Source organism: Girardinichthys multiradiatus, chromosome 9 (assembly GCF_021462225.1).
Source record: "Girardinichthys multiradiatus isolate DD_20200921_A chromosome 9, DD_fGirMul_XY1, whole genome shotgun sequence".
Taxonomy (NCBI): domain Eukaryota; kingdom Metazoa; phylum Chordata; class Actinopteri; order Cyprinodontiformes; family Goodeidae; genus Girardinichthys; species Girardinichthys multiradiatus.
Genome location: NC_061802.1, coordinates 3987859 through 4008083, shown reverse-complemented (window position 1 = coordinate 4008083; position 20225 = coordinate 3987859). Strand labels below are relative to the sequence as shown.

The following is a 20225-nucleotide window of genomic DNA, read 5'->3' as shown; positions in this document are numbered from 1 at the left end:
TTATTGTGTGATTTTTAAGAATTATTGTTTTATTATGGTCATCACAGAATCATAATGAAGGATTAGTACATGTTTTATAAGTATTGTCTTAAACTCCTCTGATATTGGCTTAATAATAATAATAATTGTTTTAAATCATCATAATAATAATATTCGTTTATTTTGTATGTAATGTAATGCAGTGAAGGCTTTTATTCTGGAAAAAACCCCCAAAGAAAACCGGCTGAAGTCTTGTTTCTTCTGTGTTTGCCAGCTGAGCAGGGGAAGGAGGTGATGGAGAAGGGAGTAGGAGGAGGAAGAGGAGGGTTGGAGTGAAGCGACCAGCAGCAGGTCTGACGATGATGGTGATGATGATGGGAATGTGAGTCAGACGGCGGAGGATTCGGGATGCTCACAGACGCTCCGGACTAAACGACTAAACGACCCACATAGCCTACAGGGAGAGAACCCCAGAGGATCCGGCGAATACACGCACGGTGAGTCCGCAAACATCACACCCACACCGCAGAGACACGCACCAGAAAGTCCATCCATCATCCGCGGGCAGGAGGACTGGCAGCGGCTCGGATTGGTTCTAAAGTCCGGCTCGGTACTGATCAGGTTCTGTGTGTGTCTGTGTTTGCGTGTTTATGTAATGGGAGTGGGTGCACGTGTCCAGCTGTGCGCGTGCACGAGCCGTCCTTACTATGGAGCGCAGTCACGCAGATTAACATGATGTAAGGAGATAATGAGCCTGTGGAGCTGCGGCTGATTGAAACTGAGAACAAAGCTGTGTGTGTGTGTGTGTGTGTGTGTGTGTGTGTGTGTGTGTGTGTGTGTGTGTGTGAACACAACTGCAGTGACATTTTTAAAACAGCGGAATAGCATCAGTTTCCTTCAGATATCCTGTTAGTTGAGAACAGACTCACCCACACAAGAAATTGACATTTACTGTTTTTTATTTTTTTTCTGTCAATTATCCTGTGCTAAAAATAACATCAATGGGGTTGGAAAATAAAATCAGTAAAGTATAAAAACGTATCCTCTTAAAACCTTTTCTGATCGGTTTTATAGAAATTAACGCTCTTTAAAGTTCCACTGTGCAACAGTACAGATCATCTGCATTTTATGTTTTCTTTTTTCATCTTGTGAGAACAAGCAGCAGCCAAAAAGCCTGGGAGAGACTAAAGCCTTTTAAATCCTTTTGCAGCTGCTGGAGTTTTTCCACACATTTTCACTGAGGGTGAAGTAGGAATAAAGTCTGATCATAGCACAAATAATATGTGCCAGCTGGGAAATGGAGTTTAAACGAAAATTCAACATGGAAGACTCACCACCCCGTCTCCTCCAATCACTCCTCAATGGCTGCTCCAATCAACGGCAGGTCCGCACTCCTCCTCGGCCAATCATCTCCCAGGGCATCACTTTTAAAGACCTTCTGCATGGAAGACACCGCTCTTCTGCCGAGCTTTGACCTTCCTCCACCTCTTCTCCACCATGGGCTCCCAACTCCTTCCATACCAAGGCCTACACCACCACCAGGATCGGATCCCGGGGGGAAGACATACCTAATCATCATCCTAAGATGTTTATTCAAACTCATTTCATCCTCACCGTTTACGTCTTCCTCAGGGGTCCGAGCGCCAAAGAAATAATCTCTTTAACCGTCTTCTTGTTGTTTCTCCATTATGTGAGTCTTCCCAGGTTGAAATGGGATTTGAACATTTCAGACAAAAATGATTTTTAGCAACAACATAAGATTAATCTATTCTTATCTGCAGTCCGGTAGGGGGTGTCCCAGGTCCAATAGGAAAACCCTGTATCCTCTCCCTGGTGACACTCTACAGATCTTTCATGGATATCCATGGATATCCCAGGCCAGAAAGGACATACAATCATTTTAGTAACTTCTGGATCTACTCCAGCATCTCCTCGTGTTGCGATATTCTCAGAAATCCTCTAAAGAAATTAATTACTAAGGCAAGAACCAACTGACACTAATACAGAGTAATAAACAGTATATGGCAAGACCTTATGGAACATAATAAACAGCAGGAACACAAAAAAAACCCGAAACCTCACACCTATGGGTCATGATAGTTTCGAGGAGGTTTCCTGATCAGATGAACCTCATCTGACTACTTCTGATGCAGAGAGGCAGCAGCAGCTCTACTCTGAGCTCCCCCTTGATGATGGGGCATCATCCCCTTGCAGGGGAGGATGCAATGAGTGAATGTACCTGTACTACCAGCTCTGTTATTCACTGGACCGAATACTTTTATAACTGCAGAACAGTCATGTGACCATTAGTATTATTATTATACTGTTATTATCTTCTGGGGCTGGCATGATGGAGCTAGAAAGCATCCAGTATGCATTATTCCAGGAAAGTAGACACAAAATGGATTAAATAGTTGGAGCTTCCAGTTTGTGAGCGTGTGAACTGTCTGCTGTTTGTGTCCTGTCTCGTGTTAGAGAGCTGGGAAATTACAGAACTTGTGCTAATTATTCCATACTAAAAATAAGCTGTGAATAGTTTACCTGTTAGGTTGCTGCTTGGAACTGGATATTATTTGGGTTGTTTTAAAACTTGCATTTTAGTGAGAAATTAAAGAAATAAAATTAATCTTTAAGTCTCAGATTTGAATTGAATTAGTTCATAATACAATACACATATTAACGACTAACCATGACATTAATAAAGTTAACCTGACTAACTAAAATACCCTGATTTACTCAAGATGATTATTTGGATTATTATTATTGCTATGATATTTTCATTCAGGCCTGCAGAGGCCTGGTAATGAGCCATTCATTTGACTGAGGTGTGTTGAACAAGGAATGCATCTAAAAACTGCAGGAAACCAGCTCTCAAGGTCTGGACTTGGCCACTCCTGCTGTAGTCTCTTCCTGCCACCTGGTTAAGGCATTCCATGCTGGCTTTCCCTGCCAGAATCTTGCACCCAGCTGGATCCAAGGCCACCACCCTAGGTACTAACCCTCCCTGGACCTCGGCCTTCCTCCTACAGTCTTAGAGTGATGGACTTTGGGTGAAACCTTCTATGCATTGCAAGGAGCTTCCTTCTCTTGATATCAGTGGCTTCTATCTCCTCCTTTGGCAATGTTAGAATTCCTGCAGGGTATCTGATGACTGGTGGGGTGTGGGTATTAATGGCTTGGACTTTGTTTTTACCAGTCCGTTGGCTTCCTAGGACCTGTCTTACTTTTTGCAGGTACTTGGTTGTAGCTGACTTTGTGCTGCCTTATCAAGGCATCATCCCAAGGCATTTGTAATTGTGCCTTCCAATAGTTCAAGCCCTTCGACCAACAGGGGCTTACGAGTACAGAAAGAGACCGACAAACACAACCACTGGAGCAGGTGTGATTTTTATGGGGAAAGAAGGAGAAAACAAACTTGATCTATAGCAGCAGAACTCCAGAGTTAGCTCAGGGAAACCTTCATCAAAAGGAAAGGTTTTAATCCTGCTCTTAAAATAGATCAAATGCTTGCCTCTTCTGTTAGATATATTTTATCAGAGCAGTTTTGATAAGGGAGGCTGAAGAAGGATGAATGCAGAAGAAACATGTCTTAGAAGCCTGTTTTATAAGAGATTTGAACAAGGTTCGTTAAATTGATCTCAAAGGTTACATTAATACCATCCAGAGTGACTGTTTCACCCAGCTAGTCGGTTCTGGTTTGGGAAGGAGAAAACTGTCACAAAGCTGCAGATTCATTGGTTGCAGCAGAACTTCCTGTTCCTTGTTTTATCTCTTTCTCCTGAGATGTACTGTGGGCTGTCAACCCCACCTGCTTAGCTGGTGTGACATTTGGTCAAGTAATAATAAAAGAAAATAATAATAAAATGAATGTATCTAAAGATAGTAAGATAGTAGTTCTGGCATTTTTTTTATCAGAACCTTAAACACGTCATTAATGGATGAATATGGAAACAGTGAAGTGAATCTGTTGATGTATGCTAATAGTTCCACTAAAGAATAAAAAGTTACATTGCTGTGAAGAAACATTTGCCCACATAGATTTCTTCAGATTTGGCTTTGCTGTCACACTTAGATGTCTTAGACACAATTTAACATCAGACAAAGATAACCTGAATAAATACGAAATGCAGTTTTGCGAAATAAAAGCTATCCAAACCAACCTGGTCTCTGTGTAGAAATATAAATGTTCCCCTTGTTTAATCATGAATCAACTGGCTAGTCAAATTTTTTTGTTCAATTTCACATAGCGGGACTCCCGGCCGGGGGTCTTTCTGCATGGAGTTTGCATGTTGTCCCTGTGCATGCGTGGGTTCTCTCCGGGTACTCCGGCTTCCTCCCACAGTCCAAAGACATGCCTGTTAGGTTCATTGGTCTCTCTACATTGTCCTTAGTCATGTCTGTGTTGCCTTGCGATGGACTGGCGACCTGTCCAGGGTGAACCCCACCTCCTGCCCATAGACTGCTGGAGATAGGCATCAGCTCCCCCACGACCCACTATGGAAGAAGACGTAGAAAATGACTAGAGAACAAAAACAACCGAGAGGAAACAGATCCATAAAGAAACTCAAACACCTTGAAGACGTAGAAAATGTGATGAATTTCACATAGCTATACCCAGGCCTGTTTGCTACCAGAAAACATCAGGAAGAAGGCCAGATGAGCAGATGAGATCCGACGTTGCTGACATTTATCAGTTTGGAAAGGCTTTCAAAACTATTTCTAAAGCTTTGAGAACCAGAGAACTGCAGTGAGAACCATTACCTACAAATGGAGAAAACATGGAAAAGTGAAGAACCTTCCCAGGAGTGGCTGGCCTACCAACGTAACTCCAAGACAGCATCCATAAATCATCCAGGACATCATAAAGGAACCTCTAACAACATTTAACAGCTTCTGTTTAGGTCAGAGTTTACAATTCAATAATAAGGTAAAAAGTGGGCAAACAAAGCATCCATGGGATTGCACCGCATCCAAAACCACTGCTGACCAAGAGGAACACAACGGCCTGACTCATATTTACCAAAAACCATGATGATCCCCACAACGTTTGTGAAAATGTTTGGTGGACCAACGAGAGAAAAGAGGAACTTTTTATTACGACCATCACACCCACAGTCAAACGTGGTGGTGGTAGTGTGATGATATGGGGATGCTTTGCTGCTTCAGGACATGGACGACTTGCTGTAATTGATGGAACCATGAATTCTGAGGACTTGGGTTTTGTAACAGAACAAGTATCTGTAGCACACCAGCAAGTGCAACAATGAATAGGCTAAAGAAATGGCCTAGTCCAAGTCTGGACTCAAATCAGTTGAGGATGCTGTAGCATGACCTTATATAGGCGGTTCATACTCAGAAACTATTAACTTTCATTGAATTAGAGCAATTCGGCAATTTTTATATTTTTTCAGGTTATTATTGATATTAAAATAAGTTTGATTATCTAAAACATTTGGGCAAATACTTTTTCGTGAAACTGGAGACCGTTTCTACAAAATCTTAAAGATTTTTAAAGGTTTTGACTGATGATTTATTTGGTCATACTGTTGAATATGCCTTGGATAAGCATTGGACTTAGTTATACTTTTGTGAGTCTTTCAGGTTCTATAACCTTTATCGCTGTGTTTTATAATAGTGCTGTTCTGAGCTTCTGTCATTTCGCCGGGACATCCTTGTAATTTAAATTTTAAATACCCATTGGGTCTTTCCTGGTTAAAACAAGTAGATTAAAAAAAACTATAGAAAATAAATCAGCACACACACAGATAAAAAACAACTTGGATCTTATTTGAAGACGATTTCTGGAAGATCCAGCATTTCCACAGAAAATATAAGGCTTGATCTGGATGTGTGTCTGCAGCCCCCGTGATGCTGGTCCACTCGCCGGTGTTTTCCCTGCTGCCTGCCTCCGCAGAGGAAGTGATGTCAGATGTGGGCAGGCAGGTAACCATGGTAATGGCCCTGCTGGTGATGAAATGTTTGTGCTGCTCTTTCAGTGCATAAATCTCTCTGCAGTCCATCTCTGTCGCTTTTGGTGCCTCCTCGGAGGGCAGTAACCACGGCGACGGAGCAACCCCCCTCTCACTCACATTGTAATGCCGCCACGGCTGTAAACACTCAGGATGCTATCAGGAGGCAGGTGTGTGTGTGGCTGACTGCAGGGAACAATCACCGACCTGCTGACTGGTGAGAGTCTGTGGAGCAGATAAGGAGGTTGGTGACGTCAGTGAGGAGCGTAGGAGAACCTGGCCTGACACAAAACACCAAAGTTCAGAAATATTTTCCACAGCATGACACATGAATGTAATTTAGCATAGAAACATGTTTTAGGGTAAATCTGATCAAAAAAAGAAAAACATACCAATGTAAACATAAAATGCTGCCTGAGCCCTGAATGAAATCCTGCCTGTCGTGGTTTTCACCATCCATGAAACTGGTCTCTGTTCTGTCTGTAGACATGTTTCATTATGATCAAATCTGCCCCGCTTCCTTTTTATCTGCTCCACTTTCTGTCCTCAAACGTTCCTCAGCCTCACTCTGATCCACCTTTAAAGAGCCTTTAAAAAGTGCTCAGAATCCCGCTTCAGCACATTTCGTCACGTTACAAACGCAAACTGCAAATTAAAAACTGCATTATATTGGGATAATATGAGACAGATCAATAGAAAGTAGTGCATAATTGGAAAGGTGGATGGATTGGAAGGAGAGCATCAGCTTTCATATTTGCCACAGATTCTCAGCTGGATTTAGGTCTGGACTTTGACTAGGCCATTCTAAGACATGAATATGCTCTGGTTTAAACCATTACATTGGAGGTGAACCTCCGTCCCAGTTTCAAGTTATTTTCAGCTAATAACAGTTTTCTTTCAGGATTGTCCTGGATTTAGCTTCTCCTCTAAACAGAGCACCTTCTTCTACGTGTTTGCTGTGTGCCCTACATGGCTTGTGGCAAACTGCAAACGTGACTTCCAATAGAGCCAGATTTATAGAGTGCATGACAAAAAGCTGTATTGTTGACAGATTCTCCCACCTGAGCTGTGGATCTCTGCAGGTCCTCCAGAGTTACAAGTTGCCTCCTGGCTGCTTCTCTGATTAATCCTCTCCTTGCTCGGCTTGTAAGTTTAGGTGGATGTCCCTATAGTTCAGCAGTTGGTCAATCCTCTCTCCGTGTTCAGATGATGGATTGAACGGAGCTCTGGGGGATGTTGTTTTAGAACCTAAACCTGCTTTAAAATACCCCACAGCTTTCCCTCTGACCTGTCAGCTGTTGTCCTTGGTCTTCATGATGCCGTTTCTTTACTACACAGATGGAAACTGTTTACTATTTACGTGATTTCTGAAGGCAATCAGTTGCTCTGGACTTTTAGCAACATTAAATTAACTGTCTGTTGTCATCTTGTCTCATCAGCATACAGGTGATTGTTCCAGAGTGGCAGGAGGACTTCAGCTCCCAGAATGCCTGAGCAGAGTAATGACTACCGGGTGGTAGTGTTTGGAGCTGGTGGGGTGGGGAAGAGTTCGCTTGTTCTTCGGTTTGTTAAAGGCACCTTCAGAGACACCTACATCCCCACAGTGGAGGACACCTACAGACAAGTGAGACACAAGTGGAACATGTCTGATTGCTTGTTCAGAAAAAAGGATTTAAAATGAAGTCTGTCCACTTGGAGGCAAAATATTGCGAGACGAGGGCTGATTGCAAATTAAACAAAGCAGCACTTCCCTTAATAAGTGACCTCCTATTAATTAGTTTAGTAAAATTCTGATTGAATCAACAAAGTTTTAAAAATATTTGGTTTAAAAAGAATGAAGATCTGCAGAAACCTGGTGTTGCAAAGATACATCTGACCCAGTTATTATTGCTTGACCAAAATGAAACAGATGCCTGTCGTCTCTGCAGGTGATCAGCTGTGACAAGAGCGTCTGCACGCTTCAGATCACCGACACAACAGGAAGTCACCAGTTCCCCGCCATGCAGCGGCTGTCCATCTCCAAAGGCCACGCCTTCATCCTGGTCTTCTCCATTACCAGCCGCCAATCCCTGGAGGAGCTCAAACCCATCTACCAACAGGTCCGTCTCCGCCTCTTCTGGAAAACAGGGACCTCAGAGGGGTGGTTTGTTCCACGCAGCATATTTTAAATGTATTTCAGCGCCAGAGAAAAGCTTTTTAGCAAAAGATTCAGAGACCATATTGTTAAAAAAGGTTCTCTTGAGATACCACCTCAACAGTTTTCAGAATTTGCACAATACAAAAGCACCATTAATCAACCTCCAATTGTTTTACTGCAGTTTTAAGATGATACAAGAAATGTGAACAATTTCAAAACTTTTATCACCTTTAAATGACATATATGCTATATATTATAGGAAACTACAAATCTGAAATGGGTGGAAATAAAAAGCTTGGAATAAACTTTTTGCATACATGTAAGCACCTTTAAACTAACACTTTGCTGAAGCACCTTTTGATTCACTGTCATCATTCAGTCAGACTTGGTAATATTTAGAAACTCTACTTTGCAAAAATTCTCCAAGTCAGTCGGATGATTTAGGAACTGTTTTTCAAGAAAACTGTCTACACCTAGCAACGGGGTCAACCACACCTCCTCACTAAGATAGGAATCTCTGTCTCCTCGCTCAGAGTTGCTCTCAGCAGTGAACTGAATCACTCTGAAGCTGAAAATCCTTAGGAGGAATTTTTAGGCTAAGTTAGGAGCTCCCTGAACTCTACCATAAACTCCAATTTAGCAAAGTTTTTCTGCAAAGCAGGGGAACAAAATATTACATTTCTCTTAAATGGAACTTCGGGACAACATACTGTATATAAAGGAAATAAGACTGGCCCTAGGATGGATCATTGAGGAACTCCACAACTAAGAGGGCTGGGGCTGAGGATAAGTATCTGTCTGGACTGAGAAGCTCCTATTTGTTAATCAAGATTTGAACTGATGAGCAGTTCCCTTAATGCCCACACATTGCTCAAGCCATGATAGCAGGATCTACAATGTTGAACGTTGCACTTAGATCTAAAAACATCTGAAAAGCAGTTGTTCCTGAATCAACAGTTATTATAAAGGTCATAAAAAGAAACATAAGAGTAGTTACAGTACAGTGAAACTCTTCAGAAATACAGTTTTCATCTAAAAAGCTTAGCATATATGCCATAAGGCAGTGGTGTTTTGCAGGACCAACATCCAAACAGGAGTGTGGGAGCCGCATGGTGAGTAGAAACATTTTAATGATGATGATGATAGAACTGGTAAACTTACAAGGAACAGCTGGACATGGAACATAGACAGAGAGACAGTAGGATTCAGTGGTGAGGTGTGAAAACCGGAGAGTTAAACACAGAAGCTGGGTGTAGAAATGACCAATGAACCAGAACAGCTGAGCAGATGGAAGGTGGAGCAGCTGGTGGCAGGGAGAATGCAGAGGAACTGAAGGAGGAAGGCTAATTAACACAGACGAACAGGAATACAGAGAAGTCCATGGAAGTAACAGAAATATCTAAACACAAGAATGAACCAAGAATCTGATCTACAATAAATGAACTACAACAGCAACTAGAGAACAAAAACAACCGAGAGGAAACAGATCCATAAAGAAACTCAAACACCTTGAGATCATGTATATGAGATCATAAATATATCCTTCTGACTAATACCTTCTGAAAAATGAGATCCTTTTGATCTTGTGTAACCAATCTGCACACTATGAATTAAGCTAAAGGATGAAACTGAACAAATGTCAGGAAACTCTTGCAACAACAGCAACTCTTCTGGAGGACTGAATGTTGAAATTAAGCCAAAAGGTGCTTTAATAAAAGAAAACCATAGCCATTCTTAGTTAATGTTTGTGTCTAATTATACCCGACATTCTGACTCTGCAGATTCTGGCCATCAAAGGGAGTGTGGAGTCCATTCCCATCATGCTCGTGGGCAACAAGAGTGATGAGACAGCCCAGCGCGAGGTGGAGATGAAAGTGGGAGAGGCTCAGGCCACATCCTGGAAGTGCGCCTTCATGGAGACGTCAGCAAAGACGAACACCAACGTGAAGGAACTCTTCCAGGAGCTGCTGGCGCTGGAGAAGAAGCGGGACATGAGCCTGAGCATTGACGGGAAACGCTCGGGGAAACAGAAACGAGCTGACAAACTGAAGGGGAAGTGCAGCGTTATGTAGGGGGGGAGAGGAAGACTTGCCATGGATAGATCTACAGAGGAGGTGGTTCACCTTCATGTTTCAGAACCGGGAAGCCCAGATAAACAAAATGCCTGTAACCTACTGAGACAGTGGAACCTGGAACATTTACACCAGGCCTGAACTTGACTGTGTTTGTGGTCAGTACATATTCCTTTAGAACCTGATTAGCTACCACACTAACCCTATAACAACAGAAACACTTATTTTAATAGAAATCTGGACCTTAAGATCTCATACCACCAATGTTTCAATGGTTTCTAAATGTTGCTGGAGATGAACATACTTTAGGGTTATATAATTTGGTGTTTTCTGTTCCTTTTTGACATTAATGACAGAGTCAATGCATCGGTTATACAGCATGCACCTTAATATTAAGGCTCAAACTGCACTCTGAGGCTGCAAGCTGTTTCGAACTAATTACTGACCATAACTCATTTGTGTGCTTTTATCTCTTTACTGGCTGCTTGTATCGCATGAGAAAAAGGAGGAGATCTGGGAATTCTGATGCAACACATTAACTGTTTCTGGGCCAGGCTCAGCACCAAAACCGGGACCAGAAGTTACATGGGAGGTTAAGAGTTTAGAACACCAAAGGTCAGCTCTTGGCAGAAATGCAATGTAATATTTATAACGTGGTTTTGTTGGTGTAGAAAAAAGTGTCATTGTAGTTACTTCAGAGATGTACTGACCAGAGTTTCCGTTTTTCTTTGAGGTTGAACATGCTTATTCCAGTTTTGGCTGATTGTAATGTTCTCATGCAGGAGTCTCCAACTCCATTCCTCAAAGACTGGCGTTCTGCAACTTGTAGACATGTCCCTGGTTTTCTCACCTGAATAAAATGGCTGTATTGCCTCCTCAGGACGCATTCAAGCTCTTCAAAACTTTGCTAATGAGCTAATTATTTGGAGATGCATCTAAAACTTCAGGACACCAGCTCTGAAGGAGTTTCAGTTCCCTGTTCTAAGGACTCCGACACATTCAGTTTCATTTGTGCAAACTTTGATTTCATTCAACAATTCAATGTAACAAACGATGACCATAAAAGAAAAATGTTTTCCAGATTCCTACAAGGAGATCCAGGTAAATACAGGTCCTTCTCAAAATATTAGCATATTGTGATAAAGTTCATTATTTTCCATAATGTCATGGTGAAAATTTAACATTCCTATATTTTAGATTCATTGCACACTAACTGAAATATTTCAGGTCTTTTATTGTCTTAATACGGATGATTGTGGCATACAGCTCATGAAAACCCAAAATTCCTATCTCACAAAATTAGCATATTTCATCCGACCAATAAAAGAAAAGTGTTTTTAATACAAAAAACGTCAACCTTCAAATAATCATGTACAGTTATGCAATCAATACTTGGTCGGGAATCCTTTGGCAGAAATGACTGCTTCAATGCGGCGTGGCATGGAGGCAATCAGCCTGTGGCACTGCTGAGGTCTTATGGAGGCCCAGGATGCTTCGATAGCGGCCTTTAGCTCATCCAGAGTGTTGGGTCTTGAGTCTCTCAACGTTCTCTTCACAATATCCCACAGATTCTCTATGGGGTTCAGGTCAGGAGAGTTGGCAGGCCAATTGAGCACAGTGATACCATGGTCAGTAAACCATTTACCAGTGGTTTTGGCACTGTGAGCAGGTGCCAGGTCGTGCTGAAAAATGAAATCTTCATCTCCATAAAACTTTTCAGCAGATGGAAGCATGAAGTGCTCCAAAATCTCCTGATAGCTAGCTGCATTGACCCTGCCCTTGATAAAACACAGTGGACCAACACCAGCAGCTGACACGGCACCCCAGACCATCACTGACTGTGGGTACTTGACACTGGACTTCTGGCATTTTGGCATTTCCTTCTCCCCAGTCTTCCTCCAGACTCTGGCACCTTGATTTCTGAATGACATGCAGAATTTGCTTTCATCCAAAAAAAGTACTTTGGACCACTGAGCAACAGTCCAGTGCTGCTTCTCTGTAGCCCAGGTCTGGGGAATGTGGCACCTGTAGCCCATTTCCTGCACACACCTGTGCACGGTGGCTCTGGATGTTTCTACTCCACACTCAGTCCACTGCTTCCGCAGGTCCCCCAAGGTCTGGAATCGGCCCTTCTCCGCAATCTTCCTCAAGGTCCGGTCACCTCTTCTCGTTGTGCAGCGTTTTCTGCCACACTTTTTCCTTCCCACAGACTTCCCATTGAGGTACCTTGATACAGCACTCTGGGAACAGCCTATTCGTTCAGAAATGTCTTTCTGTGTCTTACCCTCTTGCTTGAGGGTGTCAATAGTGGCCTTCTGGACAGCAGTCAGGTCGGCAGTCTTACCCATGATTGGGGTTTTGAGTGATGAACCAGGCTGGGAATTTTAAAGGCCTCAGGAATCTTTTGCAGGTGTTTAGAGTTAACTCGTTGATTCAGATGATTAGGTTCATAGCTCGTTTAGAGACCCTTTTAATGATATGCTAATTTTGTGAGATAGGAATTTTGGGTTTTCATGAGCTGTATGCCAAAATCATCCGTATTAAGACAATAAAAGACCTGAAATATTTCAGTTAGTGTGCAATGAATCTAAAATATATGAATGTTAAATTTTCATCATGACATTATGGAAAATAATGAACTTTATCACAATATGCTAATATTTTGAGAAGGACCAGTACACCAGAAACAAAGAAATTTGGGATTTTCCCCATTTATGTATCACGTATGTCAAGTATGTCTCCAACCTTCATCAGATTTGTGCTAAACTCCAAACAAAGTGCATTAAAAGGCTGCTGCCCAGTTTGTTGATGTGTTTACAGACTGAAGATAGTTTGTTTTGTTTTTTATGCATTTAATGAACTAAAACTTTTCAGTATTTGACCCACTGATCAACATTCAAAGTCAATCAAGGAAACTTTTCAAATACTTCCTGATTAATGCAATTTCTATCCAAAATGGCCCCTCTGAATTTTAACTTTTGCTGTCCAGAAGGACAGAATGAGGCGATGAGTGTTTATTTTTCAGGAAATTTGCTAATATTCCTTGATGCAGTCTGAACCACTAGATCTCTCTAGTGGTTCAGATCTCTAGAGATCTAGAGATCTGAACCACTAGATCTAGCTAGAGTTTCCGTATCAGGCCTTTGAAGTATAAATATAATTCCAGAAGGTTGTAATTTGGTACAAATCAGAGTAGGTTTGACCAAGTTTATGAGGCTCATTTATGTCAGTTTTGACGTCACAAGTCAAGCAATGTGTTACCAGGTACCTCCTTCTCCAACACACCTGAATGGAATGACTGAATGCTGATGAGGGAATTTGAATCAGGTGTGTTGTAGCAAGGATGCACCTATAGACGCCCCACATTTATGTATTTATGCTCCCTGGTGGCTGTTATGGACTGGCTACTTTTCATTTAAATCAAATAATTTCCATACAAATACTTCATCTGCATTTGCATCAAACTGTGTCTAAGTCAGACAACATTTTTACTAGACAGCAACAGTGCTTAGATCGCCATCAAGCACACTTTAGCCCAGCCTACATGTGGTTTGCACGGCATGTTGACCTCTGGTGGCAGACAACAGCATGTGTACTCCTGTTCTGATTAACTTTACATGATGAATGGGCTTAATTAATTTTTTAACATCCCTCTGTCCTATCTGTAGTATTTTTATAGCCATAGAGTATTTCTGTATCTTGCATTGATGTAACTCACTGAGTCAAACAATTTGTATTATTTAATATTGTGACACTTAAAGAACTTTATGGCGAGCCCTATCTTTCATACTGTCCCTCTTCTAAACTTAACTATGTTTTTAATTAAACCTTAATCAATCAATTAATCAGTGGGTTAATGCCAAAATAACCCCTAATGCTTTCTGTACAAGTGTTGTTGACTCTAAACATTTATTTTGCAACATTTTCCCAGAAACCTTAAACATCATCGTGGCATGACCTAAAGGAAAGTGAAGGCCTGGGAATGTCTGCGCAGCATTGAGCATCTTTTTGGTGAAAAATGCTGCATCACTTGATTGTAATTGTGTAATTATTATTCTCTACTTGCTCATGCAGTGAGGTATGAATCTGCTAATGCCCAGCTAAAGAAATCTCATGCAATGACTCAGATACATGAATTTATGTATAAATCAGTTATCCAAGTCTTATTTATCAGTTTCTGCCAGTAGGTTCTCACTGTTTAGTAATGATGCAGATACAAACGCTAACATGCTGACAGAAGGCATTTAGATGTTCTCAGATTAAGGCAGCAGGAAACTTCATCAAGTTTCTGTTGTTTGTGTCTCTATGAATCAAAGACAATTGCACACGACCTCTGATAGCGAGTGTGCCGCTAAGTAATGAGTAATGCTGTTTCAGTAGCTGGAACTGCTAAATGCAGTTAGCCAGGTAACCAATTTTCCAGGTACTCAGAATACTATATAATACTGTACAATACCACCTCTCTTCAGCTACTGAGATGTTCTCCAAACCCATCCAAGGCTGTTTCAGTTTTTTTAATCCATTTGGCTTAAGTGCAAAAAGAAGATCTAAAAAGAGTCATTTCTAACAACTGGACTGTTCTTTTAAACAGCAGAACAATTTATTGTGTTGTCAACAGCTGTTCACTTTAGTGACCTTTCCCACTGCTTTTTTGAATTTTTTTGAAATAAAAACTCTATGAAGCACAAATAAAAAGCAAATCTTCATCCTGGAAAACTCCTCAGACAGGCTTTGTGTCCATCTTGTCTACACCATGGTGTGTTTGAGACCATAACCCTCCCTTGTGTTAGCCACCTTGTCTTTAGCAATATTAAAAGAAATGGCTTCACTTTCAGGAGTGGAATCTAAATGTTTGAACTTTTATTTTCAGATATGATTAATTTTTTAGGTACTTATGGATATAGTTAACATGACTGAGTAATATGTTTAGCAAAAACCCGCAGTCATTCACTAAATGAGACATGGCATGTATTTACTGGAAACCAGCTGTGGTGAAAGGCCTACACACCAGGATTTATGTTTAAAACAAACTGAGGGAGTTGTTCTCTGCATCATTTTTATCGTTCTTTCCTGATCTTACCCACGGATTCACATATCAAAACATTAATAAATTCAAACATTTATGCCAATCATACATGCAGAAACTTCTGCAGTCCACTGTTGCACCCAGACACAGACCAAAACATCATTTTGCTGCCATCTTCTGGATAATATATGACATTGCAGCTCACCTTTGTCCTGCGGGAAACACAATGAGTCTCTTTAAATTCTGCAGCATTTCTTGACTTTAGCTGCTTTTGCACAAACTTTACCTTTTAGAGGATGACAAGAATTAGACATAAAATGTATAGCTTAAATTCAAATTCAATAATTATTGTATTTTTTTTGTTGATTTTTCTTACCCTGTAATAAACTTCATTATATAATTGGAATATGTAAGATACACATAAACATTTTTATTAATATTATAATTATTAGATTATTTATATTGTTACCATATTTATGACTTTTACATTATTTTCTTTTTAAACTTTCACATTTTCCTACACCAATCACTGAGCTGTAGGAAGATGCTAGGATTGCAGAAAGTGTATTTAAGTTTATATCTGTAGCATTGGAACTGAAGTCAGTAGATCAACACTTTCAGTTAGTCAGTCATTTTCTACCACTTATTCCATAGAGGGTCGCACGGGTGCCTATCTCCAGCAGTCTACGGGCGAGAGGCAGGGTACACCCTGGACAGGTTGCCAGTCTGTCACAGGGCAACACACAAACAACCATGCACACACTCATTCATACACCTGAGGGCAATTTAGAGAGACCAATTAACCGAACAGGCATGTCTTTGGACTGTGGGAGGAAGCCAGAGTACCCAGTGAGAACCCACGCATGCACCAGGAGAACATGCAAACTTGACCCCTGGCTGGGAATCAAACCCAGGACCTTCTTGTTGCAAGGCAACAGTGCTACCAACTGCGCCACCGTGCAGCCCATCAACACTTTCATCTGTTACTTATTATAATCCACTCAAGTATAATTTCTTACCATCATGTCTTGTTTCTTGCTTGTCTTGTCGTCTGTCTTGTTTGCTTTCTTCCCATTTTGTTGGTTTATTTGTCAGTAAAAACCTAAAGTGCGGTGGGTACCACAGCTAAAGTCAATTATAGACAGATTGTTGTCTAAGATAATGAGGACAAACCTATAGTGTAGTAAGTGTACTAACCTTTTTTAAATTCTTAGCCAGAATATATCTGTTATTTTATTTAATAACAGATAAAATAGACATAACACATTTTAAGATGAACAAAAAAGAGTAGAAAGAAGACAAATCTTATGTAATCAACCCCTTGTTTCAAAAAAATCAATTAACCTAAAACAAGATTTGAAAAGCATGGGCCAACCAACCACATACATCTCTTCTCTTTGAAAAAACAAGCAACAAGGAAACAAAATATAATCTTATTTTATAATAATCCAGCCCTCCACTTTATAATCAGAATCAGCTTTATTGCCAAATTGGTACAAACAAAGAATTTGACTCCGGTACACTTTGCTCTCTGGTCTTTATTTTTTGCATTAAAGAGTAATAATAATCCAGCCCTCCACTAAGTCAAAATATTTCATTACTTCTTGACAGCATAGTCAACGTCATTATTTTATTAAAAATAGTGTAATGATCATGCATTGTGTGCAAGGAGGAAAAACATGAAAGTCAGACTAAAGTTTGAGAGAACATGTACAGAGACCAGGACTTCTGGAATAATGTTCTTTGGACAGATGAGTGTAAAACTGAATCATCTTGACACCAGAACAGAGGACATGTTGCTAATACAGCATTCAAAGAAAACAACCACATACCAGCTGCAGAGCATGGAGATGGAGGTGTCATGGTATGGAGATGGTTAGCTGCAGCAGGACCTGAACAGCTCACAATCATCGAATCAACCATGACATCTGCCTTGGATCAGTGGCTTCAGGACAAAAATTGGGAGATCATCTGTAAAACAAGTCAACACTGAAGCAGAACTGGACCCTGCACCATGAAAACGAACCAGCATATACCTGTAAATCCACCAAGGACTGACTGAAAACTAATACCTGGAAGGTCCTGGGCCGAGTCTGAGACCAGATCCCACTGAGGTGCTTTGAGGTGACTCAAAACAGGCTGTACATGCAAGAAACTCCTCAAACATCTCACAGCTGGTAAGGAGCAGTGCAAACTTTCCTCACACTGATGTCAGAGACTGATAGAAGGCTACAAGAAGCATCTCACTGAAGAGGGAGAGACTAGTTATTTAGGGACAGGGTTTCCTATTTCTGTTCATATCCTGGCATCGATTTTCTAGACTTGTTTCATCCTGTTCAGGGTTGTGATGGTGTTGGTGCCCATCCAGCGGTCAATGGGCAAGACAGACAACCATGCATGTCCATGCATATAGCAGGAAGCTGGAGCAGAAAAGCCACCATAAATGAAAACATGTCTACTCCATACAGAAAGCCTGCTGCTGGGATTCCAACCTAGGACCTTCTTGTTGCTTCAAATGCATACACCTGAAGACGTCACGAAGATACCAGGATATCTCCAGACCCAGTTCAGTTAACTCCAGTTTTATTTCACACCAACCTTCATAAAATCACAGCTTCTCTTGTTTCAGTGTGTCTCAATGTCTTTTTTTTTAATTTTCAGACCTTTCAGTGTTCAGCGAGAGTTTCTCGAAATCCAGCAAAACCCATCATCAGTGGAGCAGGAGTGAGCACTGAAAGCAGAGGACCCACCTTTAGAGGAGCTGGAGGCTCCTAGAGAAAATGGGAAGCCCAGGTGGGCACCTGTTGGTGTTGGTCCAGTGCAGAAAGGTTTCACTCTTTGGAGTTTCTGCAATCCCTAATTTTATCACAAGTCTGAATGTCCCCAAAACATAAGGTGAGAAGAAATGCCCACTTATTTCTGGCTGTGTCTATTGTGTTCAGCAGAGGAAACCTGCCACATTTTAGTTATTTATGTCGATGAGCAATGTTAAAAACACGGCATCTGGAAATATTGGTGCTGTTGTGTCATATTTCTCAAACATGAAGCCAAAATAGAAACATGAATACATCTGTTTACCCTAAAAACATCAGATGTGTAAGAAATTAATTTAAACTGTAGAGTTTGAAGGGGGGTTATTTACCGTTACCAGTAAATGATAAACTGCAAGGTGTTTTTTTTGTTTTTTAATTGGATGAAGTTTGTATAAGAAATGAATGTGCTGATGTATGCTTTGTCTGAAAACGTAATTATTTTTATATGTAATAAGTGTTTTTGACAGGAATGTGCTCTTTTTTATCTGCAGACCTTTGTTGTGTCTCTTTCACCGGTTAAAACAGCAACATTTGGTTAAAGTAAAGTTTTTTATTCATATACATTTATATTAATATATTTTTACTTTTGTATAAAAACATTCTGTTGCTTTGTGTAAGAGTTGAGGGTTAGATTTAGAGATGTCTTCCGCCCCTGGTGGATTGGGTCAAAGTTCAGCTGAAGAACAGAGGGGTTCAATGGATGAAGATCTTTTAAAGCAGTCAGGAGCACCAAACTAAATATCCTAGGTTAACACAGGATGAACCTCCTTAAAAATGATTAATGATCTAATTCTGAACACCTGATACACACGTGTTCAATTTTAGACAGTTTAAGTGGGAAAATTTTATTTTATTTATTCTTCACCAGAAATTTCATTTTTATTACAGAAAAGAAATCAAAACATATTTTCTTTAGTTTAATTGAACACTGATACGTATATACATATACTTATGTGGATTATACTTTCACCATGCATTCTTATTTTTGTCATAATGTTAAAGGCCGATCTGACCCACATAAACAGAAGCACCCAAAGAACCGTTTAGGAAGTTTATTAACAGACTGGAGTGGGAAACGACAGCCGCTGCTCGGGCCTGGAAACTGCAACAGAGAGGGATGGTAAGAAATGGTCTTGCAGGATAATTGGAAACTAACAGAACGGACCTAGCTGGGTTCTGATCCACCAGGGAGAGAGAGGTGAGTCCAGACCTGCGGATAGCTGCGTTCTAGGCCACCAGGGTTTCGGAGGCTGGAGACTGGAAGATCGTCGGAGGGCGGATAAGTTCGGCTCGGCGGGGCTCAGACGGATTGCCAGCTGGTAAGTAGTCCAGGTTCTTCTTTGTTTGGTTGGGTATGATCTCCAGTTCTCCAGGAAGCGAGGCGGAATCAAAGCTCTAAACAAAGACAAGAGTTACTTCACAAGGACAGGTAACTTGTAACAGACACGATCATTCTGGCCAGGTTGAAATACCTCATAGGCAAACACTCAGACGATGACGTACTAGCAATCCATCCTCTTTATACCTCCCCAGGTGATCATCTCAATCCGCCGCACCTGTTACCCTCCGAGAACGCTCTCAGGCGACACCTAGTGGCTGAAAATGGTTACTAGCAGCTACAGACAGAATCCAGTATGGGGTAATACTATAATAATACTACATAATCCAGACTCACAATTTTTTCATATGACTGAGTCTGGTGCTGTGCAAGTTTTAAGAAGCAAAACTGAGAATATAACAAGTAGAGTAATATTTCATAAATTAGAAAATGCATTGTGATGAGGCTCGTTCATCAGAATTAAAAGAACTTTTTAAAAAAAAACAAAACGTAAGCAGGTATTTAACATAGTACTCATTAAACACACATTTCCAGTTTAAAAAAATGTGTTTTATTGGTCTGATGTAATATTCTAATCTTAAATGTTATGTATTCATTTGTAGTCGGCGGAAAATTATCTTAGGTAACAAAAATAAAGATTTGAAATCATCAATCTGTGTTTAATTATCCTATATAATTAATGTGTTTCACTTGGTGAATTGAGTTAATGAAATAAATGACCTTTCAATAATGACTGTAAACCTTTAAGGTTTTTATTTCTGTTGGGTTCCTTCTTTGTGGACTAAATGCTGGAGATATTTCCTGTTTGCACTTTTTGCAACTGACGATGGAGTTTGAGTGACGAATAAAACATCTGGTGTAATTTTTAAACATTTTTATTTCCAGTGTTT

General features: G+C 40.6%; 1 protein-coding gene across 1 annotated transcript; it reads left to right on the top strand.

The window, feature by feature from the left end:
- The first annotated feature begins 235 nt into the window (after positions 1–235).
- On the top strand, positions 236–11064 carry diras1a (DIRAS family, GTP-binding RAS-like 1a). Its single transcript, XM_047375872.1, has 4 exons — positions 236–476; positions 7388–7572; positions 7877–8047; positions 9867–11064. Exons 2-4 carry the CDS (start codon positions 7435–7437, stop codon positions 10155–10157), a joined length of 600 nt encoding a protein of 199 aa, XP_047231828.1. The 5' UTR covers positions 236–476; positions 7388–7434; the 3' UTR covers positions 10158–11064.
- Positions 11065–20225: the final 9161 nt, after the last annotated feature.